The 9,488-nt window shown below is 30.9% G+C and overlaps 1 protein-coding gene across 2 annotated transcripts; it reads right to left on the bottom strand.

Moving 5' to 3' along the window:
* Positions 1-3,264: 3,264 nt before the first annotated feature.
* Positions 3,265-8,841, bottom strand: LOC129315346 (uncharacterized). 2 transcript variants are annotated; one of them, XM_054958981.1, is made up of 4 exons: positions 8,696-8,841; positions 5,946-6,058; positions 5,699-5,855; positions 3,265-3,711 (listed from the first exon to the last, which is right to left on the bottom strand). In XM_054958981.1, exons 2-3 carry the CDS (start codon positions 6,026-6,028, stop codon positions 5,729-5,731), a joined length of 210 nt encoding a protein of 69 aa, XP_054814956.1. In that variant the 5' UTR covers positions 6,029-6,058; positions 8,696-8,841; the 3' UTR covers positions 3,265-3,711; positions 5,699-5,728. The 2 variants fall into 2 exon arrangements, with proteins under 2 accessions (XP_054814956.1, XP_054814955.1); XM_054958980.1 differs by lacking the exon at positions 3,265-3,711 and having other exon boundaries at positions 5,088-5,855.
* Positions 8,842-9,488: the final 647 nt, after the last annotated feature.

Here is a 9,488-nt window from a genome sequence, read left to right as displayed (position 1 = left end):
ACTTTGAAGAGCATTCGAAGTTGATTATTCTGCTGCCAAGTATACCAAAATTGGCTGGATTTCTTGGCCGACCAACAAAAAAAAAAAAGGCTAAATTTTGCTGCCAGCTTAGCATAGATCTCCAGGCCAAATAAATGTCATATAAAAGAATAATCATAATAAAATAGGATGGGTTGATGAAAGTTAGACCTTAATAAAATTTCTTATAAAATAAATTATAAATATTAATTCAAGTAATTATAAATAAAAATTTGAATCGCAAACCAAATATTATATTTAAAATGTAAATATTTTATTTATAATTAAAATTTTTAAATTTATAATTATTTAAATTGATATTTATAATTTATTTTTTAAAATTTTTTATCAAAAATCTAACTGTTGTTAAATTTTTTAAAACTTAACTGTCATTTTTTTATTTATAAATCATATAAATTTACAAACAGTAATATTAACCGCTAACAAATAATAATCCTTCCTACCCTAATTATAGTTAGAGTTAATCAACTTTCCATTTTTAAAAAATATTAATTAATATTCTTAAATTCTTAAACAAAAATTTGAATTTTTAATTTTATCCTTTATTAAAATTAATGACTATGTTAAAGTGCATTTAAAAATTACAACTTTATATAATTAAAACGAGACAATATTAAAGAAACAGTTATTACATCTATGTTTTATTTTTAAAATTAGAGTTAAAGTATATTTTTTCTTCTAAACTTACCTTCAAAAAATATTAAGTACTCTATATTAATAAGTAAGGCATGCTTTTTTCTAAATTATTTTTCAGTTGAGCAAAAATCTTCTTCCGTTGGTGATCTGTTAATGGTGAAAAATTTTTACTCATCTAAAAAATGGCTTAAGAAAAACAATATTTTACTCATTAGTACAAGATGTTTGACGTTCTTTGAAGAAAAGTATAAAAAAAAAATACACTACTTCTTGAAATATGAAAATAAAAATAAGATTTCACAAAATGTCGTGATTTTTTTCAAGTTCTTAGAGACTATTATGACATTGATGATTTTTTATAAAATAAATAAAATATTCCCAATTTATAATAAAAATAAATATTATTTATTATCTTAATTTAAATAATGATTACTTTTCTTTTGACAATAACTAAAATGGAACAAACAATTACAATCTTCCAATAAAAATTTTTGATTCATTGAAATTCAAGCGTTATAAATATCCATAACTATTTTAATTTAAGTAATAATTATTTTTTTCAACAATGACCAAAATAGAAGAAGCAATTATAATTTTCCCTGTACATTTTTCCTTTATATTTTCATTTGAAAAGAATCAAGTGCCCTACACTAATAAATGAAGTATTTTTCTCTCTAAATTATTTTTTAAATAAGCAAAATTTCCCGTCGGTTCATTTTAACCCTCAAAATTAAACAAAACTTTAAAATTTTGTCTTCTAATTAGGGTATAAAGGAGTATGTTGATGTTTACTCTTCAAATTGTATATATGTGTAAAAAAAAAAGTGTGTATTTTACCCAAAAAAAATAAATAAATAAGTGTGTAATTATGTATTCAAATCAAATATCCAACCAGCAACTTGCCCATGGAAACAAAGTCGAAAACCGGGGGCTATTGACATAACCTATGACTTGCGGGCTATCTATCACGTTGTGGAAAAGTTTACATTTACAATTAAGAGTTAAATAAGATATTTAATTATTTAAATTCAATTATTTTAAGCTTTATATTATAAATCATCTAGTGACTATTTTAGAGTTGAAACTTTTAATATCATTATTAATCCTATATTTTTTAAAAATAATTTTTTTAAACTATTTCAACGTAAATATTTTTTTTAAAATCTTATCTTGATATTCGTAATCCAAGCAACCATCACTGAGTAACCTTAATACGAGAATCATATGAGCTTTTGGAAATCAGCGGCGAAATCAGAGGCACCGAAGAGTCTTGGCCCCTTAAGTTTTTTTTAGTCTTTTTTTTTTTTTGTTTTTGGATGTCGGCTTGCGAACCTGTGATTTGAAGCTTAAAACATGGCAACAAACCACCAATGCACAGAGCGGCGGCGGCGGCCACTTGAATATTTAGTCCCGTTCATACAAAAAATTGGGTGGTAAACAATAATACAATCAATATTTAATATAACATAATCCTTCCATCTTAAATTATAAAATACTTTTAGAATAGATTTAACATTTTAAAATATAAAATATTTTAAGAAGATTAAAATTTTATTAAATATATTTATTTAAATATTACTCTTTCTTTCTCTATAATTAATTTCATCCATTTTCTTTTTAATATAGTAAATAATAGATATTTTTAAAATTTTATATTTTTATTATGGAAAGATAAGATTGTTAAATGTATTTGATAAAATTTATTAATATATAAAATTTTGTCTAAAAGTATTTTATAATTTAAAATGGATAGAGTATCATTTGTAAGCAACTAATTACATGGGAAACTTATTCTATTTTAAAATTTGTTAACATATACTCCCTCCATTCGTAAAGTATTTTTAGTCTTTCAAAGTATAATCATTATCTTTTTTTTTTAAATATCTCTATTGATAGTGACTTTATGTTTATTATAAGGTGTTTAATAGAGATAAATATAAAAATATAAAGTTAGTTGAAAAGTAAGTGCCTATTTTATTAAAGGTGAGATTCAATTAAAAATATCTTACATTTTTTAACGAAGGGAATATTACTTTCGTTTTAAAATATAAAACATTTTTAATTAAATTATATACTAAATAAAGTAGTTAGTTGTCCCTCAACTAACACTATCTTTTTATATTTATTCTTAATTGATTGAGCATTTCTTTTTAAAGTAAATAAAAAGTAACTTATTTATTAAGAACATTATTAGTAAAAGTACATTAATTATATCTTAAAATTTAAAAATATCTTATATTTTTAAATATTTAAATTATTTTAAAAAGCTTTAGATTTTTGAAAAAATAAAGTATATTAAAAGTAGGGTTAAGAGTAAAAAATATTTTTAAAATACACACAAAAGATTATAAATAATCCTAAACTTAACTAAAAATTTTTTATATCCTTCAACCTGAAAAGTTCTTTAGCTTATCACCCTTTCGTGTATTTTGTTAATTTTTTTTAGTAGGGTCCACATGTAAATTTTTAAATATTTTTATTATAAAATATTTTAAAGTGGGTCCCACCTTTTATTTTTTAAATATTTTCTCCTCCCTCCCTCTGCAACTCGATCCAATCTGTCTCCTTTCTTCTTCACCTTCTTCTCATCTCTCTCCCCCTCTGCCTCTCTCTCTCTCCCCCTCCTCTCTCTCATCACCTTCATGCGTTGGAACTGCATTATAGAGAGAGACAAGCTAGAACTCCAAACTCATCTTAGGTCTATGTAAGGTGGACAATAAGGTATAAAACTTACGGAAGAAGATCACTATGAGCTAGTATAGGCTACAGCTAACGTTCTGCATCTTCATCTCCTTCTTCTAGCAGATGACGAGCATCAACATCACCATGTTTTACGCTCCCGTGCTCTTCAATACTCTGGGCTTTGGGGACGATGCCTCCCTCATGTCGTCAGTCATCACTGGCACGATCATCCTACTGAGCTTGCATGTGCAATCCTACTGGTGGTGAAGTACAGCATAACAGGGCAAGGGTCGATAAACAAGGGGGAGAGTGACGCCTTCTTGTTCCAGAAAGAGGATGCTTGACATTCAAACCCTGCATGCATGCACTATCAATTTCCCTTTCAAAGTGCTCTATTCTCCCCTATTTTTTTTTTTCTTAGAAACAGAGACAGGCTAAGGTGCAAGGGAGTTAGGCTCGAATGTCAAGCATGCTCAACGTGGAGGAGAGGGAATGAAAGAGAGAGAAAGTGGGGAGGAGAGAAAGGGTAAAACTAGACTTAGGAGCTATGGGAGATCCTTGTTAGAGGAGACAGAGGAGACAGAGGTAAGAAGGATATGGTATGAATCTTGTGTTCATGGTATGAAGCTTGCTTGGGATTATGGTTGTCATGCCAACAAGTCATTGTTGAAACAAATTCGATGGAAGCTTTAGAATTGATAAAAGCTGCATAAATCAAAACCCACATGATCGCGAGCTTCATGGTTGCTGTGGTTATGAACTCGATGGGCATGTTGAAGACAGAAGTGATGAACATGAAGGTGGGAAGATGCCATACTTCGATGCGATAGACCCTTCACTGTGATGGTGCTTTTTGTGACACTTGAAGAAGTTAGCTGCTGAAGGATTTTTGATGATAGAGCTGTCGAAGAGAGCGAGGGGGGGGAGAAGAATTTTTTATATTATAAAAAAAAATTGATAGGAACACTAAGCAATAATTAATAATAAAAATTTTAAAAATTTTAAAAGTGGGCCCACAAACAAAAAAAAGTAAGGTAATGGAGTAAAGAATTTTTTGGGTTGAAGAATATAAATAACCTATGGTTAAAGAGCTCTTTTGTATATAAAATTAAAATTAAAATTAAAATAAAATTAAAATTAAAATTAAAATTAAATTGAATTAAGTTTTAAAGTGTGTTTGGTATGAAGACAAAATTATGATATAATTTTAATAAGTATATGTATTTAAAATAAAAAAATAAAAACGCCTTTTATTTTATTTTTTTAATGAAAAACTTAACAATTAAAAAATAAAAAATGTACTTTTAAGGCTCAAAATACCTTTTGTTTTATTTTATTGTAATGACACATAAGCCAATTCATGTTGAGAAACTCAATTTCATGACTTCTACAATAGAATTGAAATCCACCAATTTTAATGAAATCAAATTCCTTCAAAAAACAATTTTCAACATACCAAACAAGTCAATTAACAATTCCACATTTGATTTCATTTCCTTACTCACAATTTAAATACCAAACATGGTCTAAGATTATTTTGACCTTTCGTATATACTTCAAGGATATTTTTAACCCTTAAAGGTATTACAGTATGGATTTAATACAAATAGTGCTCTATTATGAGAATTTGCTTCAAAAGACTCAATTTCAATGGCTGAAATTATTTTCCTCCTTGGTTAATTCCTTGTGATGATAAAAAGGATGAAGCCAGGATTTAACGATAAAGGAAATTAAGATTAAAAAACATATATATTCCAAAACTTTCAAAGTCAGAAATGTATAACATCCATATAATGTTAATAAAAATTTAAAAATTAAAGGACTCGTGACATTTGTTGGTCCCTCTCTCAGCCACTTGACAATGCCACAGTCAGCATCTTAACTAATAGTGGATATCAACGCCACAGGCTCCATGGATAAACCTCGCACCAATGCTTTCCATGCGTAGCAAAATATGTCGTAGATATATTTCTAATTGATTCTAACATTCTGGAAAGACGATTGATTCCAACCCACTCCAAAATTATATGTAATCAGGAAACTGATATATGTCGTAAATGTATTTTACTGCCATTACTTGGCCGCAGTCGAAATTCTCTCATCCACTCTTAAAAAAAAAGAAAAGAAAAGAAAGAACTCTCACATTCCAGTTGATTCTAACATTTTTCCCCGGAACATGGTTGATTCTAACACATTCCAGAACCATACGCAACCACGAAAGTGATTTTCACAAGAACATTCAAGACACTTTCCTGGTTCAGCAATAAGCCATGTCCGGGTTTCATCAAACTGCAGAAAATTGCTTCTGAAAGTTAGGCATAAATAGGCTAAGTGTACTTACAAACTCGGAATGTTTCGTTCACCGACTGCTTTATTTCTTCGAGTAAGTTTGATGATCAGGCCCAATGTCACGCGAGCCAGTGTTTATGTAGGGGCCTCGAAAAGTTGCTTGTGGTGGCAATGGCCTTGATGGATCAATAACTGGCTGCCTCGACGACCTGGCAATATAAGTTCAGTTGAGCCGTTGACTTCAGTGCATGCAAAGGAATACAGATCGTAACAGTCCACTACAATATCAATTAACTTACGCCATGTAGAAGGGAAATGCCAAGCCAGCTGCTGCAAAAGCAACTAAGCCAGTAGCAACCATGACATTGCGCGCTCGAGTCATGGATGTAAAAAATGTGGTTAGGAATGTGGCCTGGTAAAAATAGAACGTGTCATAGCCTCTTATAACATAATTTTCAGGTTTTAAGTCAAACCAAATGAACTGCGTAACATAAGTATGTATCAGGATGTGCTAGTAAAATTATGACAGAAAAATCCCGATCTTAGATTGATTATTTCTATTGGTCACAATGGAAAATGAAGTGAGGAAAAAAAATCAAAATTAATAAACTTGATCAAACATAAATATCAAATAGAATTTTGGCAATCACACATCCTCACAAGTCAAAAGCCGGCATGCAGGGGATTTAGATTGCCTAAGATAGTTCATGGGATAAATTTGGGAAAGAAAGCACGAAACAAGGGAGATGGGATCCAGATTACAATAGTAACTAATATATATATATATATATATATTAAAAAATAAATCCACAAAATGAAGCCAAAACATCAAATAGCACTGGCAATTGCATAACCTCACAAGTCATTGTGAACTGAAGGGGATTAAGATCCCCTAGAGTACTTTAGGGCTATCTCTCCTTCTAACTTTTTCCCATATACTTAAGGATTTCTAAATCCATGAGAATGATAAGATGCCAGATGCAGGATTTTCTTCATTGATATTATCTGACTAGGGAACACATTGTCAGAACCATAAAATTTACTCACAGATTTTATCACTGCAAAAAAAAAAAAAAAAAAAAACTGCAGAAGTGCTTCTTTTACACCCGCAGGAGAGTTTTTGTAAACGCACTTGATCTGGGCACTCTGGTAATACCAGAGCACTTTAAAAAGGCTCTAATACGGACGCTTCTATAGGTTTTTTTTTTTTTTGTAGTGGTGTATCCACATTTTATTTTTGGGTTAAACATGATATATTATTAGAAAGGAATAGATGTTACATAGAAGGCTAAGATACTTACTTTCAGCAATGATGCAATGATACGGTAAACAATGCAAGCCCCTTGGCCAAAAAAGAAAACAATGTAAGCCCATCCATCAACAAAATAAGGCTTTCCAATCCCCTTGAAATTGGTTAAGGAGGCACCTCAAAAGAAAGCAAGGGCTGGACAACTAAGAAAGGCGGCTTCATTTAGACCTGAATGCTTTTTTTTTTTTTGTCTTTGTTTTTCTTTTTTTTTTTTGGCTTTCACTCTAGTATCTAAGACCAAGGTCTTTGACCCAAACTAATCTGGTTAACAACTTGCAGGCATTTCTTTGGGAGACATACTTCCCACCAAGAATTTAATTATTGCTGCATACCCAAGACTCAAACTCAAGGTCTCTGGTTAACCTGGATCAACCCCCTAGCAGTTGATTCAAATGCTTGGTGGTACTGAATGGCTTTAAACATTTAAAAAAAAAAAAAATAAAGCAAGGATTTTGCTAAAACTAATTATAGCAAAGAGCAGCACAGATAGCAGAACGTCATAAAGTTTTTCTTCATTTAATAGAACTTAAGGGCCTGAGGATAATAATCATAGGAAATTGTTCTAAACTAAGAGAACACACCCAATCTTCCCCAAAAGCACCATAGAATCTGTTCCATGCGAAAGTAGTCTGGTGGGGCCTTCTAATCTATAGCACACCAGTAGAATTAATCTTCACGACTTATGGTGTTTAGATGCAAGACTTAACCTTGAAGATAGCTTTAGATTTCCAATGGGGCTTAAGAGTGAGGAATTTTGTCTATGAGAAGAGTGTGTGAGGAATTTAGGGGTACTAAATTTAGAACAAGTCAAAATAATTGTGATGTATGGAACTTTTTCTACCATTCAAGCTCCAGAAAAAGTGAAATTTCCAGGAACTAAGTAACTCCTAACTAGGTAAAATAAAAATATGGAATAGGAGACTCGTGCAAAGAGAATGCTTTTCCTTCACGTGTACCCCAAAAAGGATTTTGACAATAACTCCATATAGTTACTAACAGAAAGTCGTATGATAACATCTCCTAACCAAATACCAAGGCATTGAAACTTGACTTGGGAACTGCAAGCAAGAAGAAGATAACCCTTGAACAACTTTCTCAAGCATCTTATCCTAATTTCAATAGGTAGATAATTCCTAAAAATCCAGCGAAAAAAACATAAGAGAAAGAGTAAAGGAGATCATGCAATCAGCCACATAAGCATCCTAGGAATGCTTGGAATTGACACAACATGGATTTGAACTCAAATCTTGCAAAAATTTAACCGAACAGAGAAATTGGAGTCAAGCAAATACCCACATAAAACTCAAAAGGGCAGCCCACCACTTCTATTATTTAAATCAGAACCTAAACTTGAACATACAAAAAGTCTATGAAGACGCCTCTTTCAGCTGAACAAAATCAGCATATCTCCCCAGGAGACTGATTGTGGCAAAATAACGTGACATGGAATGAATATCGAGCAAAAAGTTGCAAAAATTCAAGAAAACTCATGTATATGAAACGATAGGCCACAGAGTGACATAAGCTCCGTATCAATCAATTGCGACCTAAGAAATTGTAAAGGAAGGAGATGAATTTGACAAAACTGAGCACTAATCTAGCTGCCATCTATCATGAATGAAAGCAATTCAGAACCAAAAACCATTGTCCATTAAACATAGAGAAGTTTTGATTTTGAGGTTGAGAGTATACACTACACCATCAATTAACGCAAATGCCAGTACTACAAAATTTCAGTACCTGAAGATCAAAGATTTCAAAATCTCTAAGACAAGTCGAAGTCAGCAGTATCGGAACATAGCAACCAAGTGAATAGATGATGACTGACGAAGATGACGACTCCCAATGGGACGCCGGGTCTGGTTCCAGTATGCTGGACGATGAATTTTTTTTTTTTTTTAATTAGTTGTGCGTTAATTTGTATTTTGGTTTTTTTTTTTTGGACTTTCTATTAGAGTGTGTACTTGATTTTTTTTTTTTGTGATTAATAAATTGGTTTTTTGGGTAAAAACTGGTGTTTTAGATAAATCTGAGCTATATATACCGGCCACACAAAAAAGAGCTATAAATCATTTAGGCCCTCAAGATCTCACCTTCTGGGCCAAGGAATAGTTGTTGGGCCTACTTTTTCTATTTTGAAATGGCCCATGTAAGAGAAATTACATCTAAATCCGTTTTACGTTTTTTACCAAAAAATTGAATCCGTTCTTTGTTCAAAAAGAGAGACATTTGAATCCGTTGGCAATAGTTGGCGCAAAAGAAACTCAGGTGCTGATTTTCTTTTTTCTTTTTTTAACCTCAAAAGCAGACGCTGATTTCGAAGTTCCGGAGCTGGTGCATCCGAATTTGATCCATTGATACAGGGGTTTAGGGTTCATTTACTCATCATCTTAGGTGATAAAATCTAAACCATCTAATTTTAATTTAAATAACTCAGATTTTGATAAATTATTTTATATTTTTATTTTAAAATTATTAAAATAAATAAATTATAAAAATTATAAAAAAATTTAATAAATGTTTTATCATGAAC

The sequence above is a fragment of the Prosopis cineraria genome, unplaced genomic scaffold, assembly GCF_029017545.1.
Source record: "Prosopis cineraria cultivar Desert tree isolate PC_DT_omini unplaced genomic scaffold, ASM2901754v1 PC7, whole genome shotgun sequence".
Taxonomy (NCBI): Eukaryota; Viridiplantae; Streptophyta; class Magnoliopsida; order Fabales; family Fabaceae; genus Prosopis; species Prosopis cineraria.
This window is presented reverse-complemented; position numbering and strand designations above follow the sequence as displayed.

Coding starts and splice junctions, on each gene's coding strand:
- LOC129315346 (XM_054958981.1), bottom strand. CDS start 6,028: ATGACTCGAGCGCGCAATGTCATGGTTGCTACTGGCTTAGTTGCTTTT. Junction 5,856..5,945: donor GCATTTCCCTTCTACATGGC/GTAAGTTAATTG, acceptor TTATATTGCCAG/GTCGTCGAGGCAGCCAGTTA.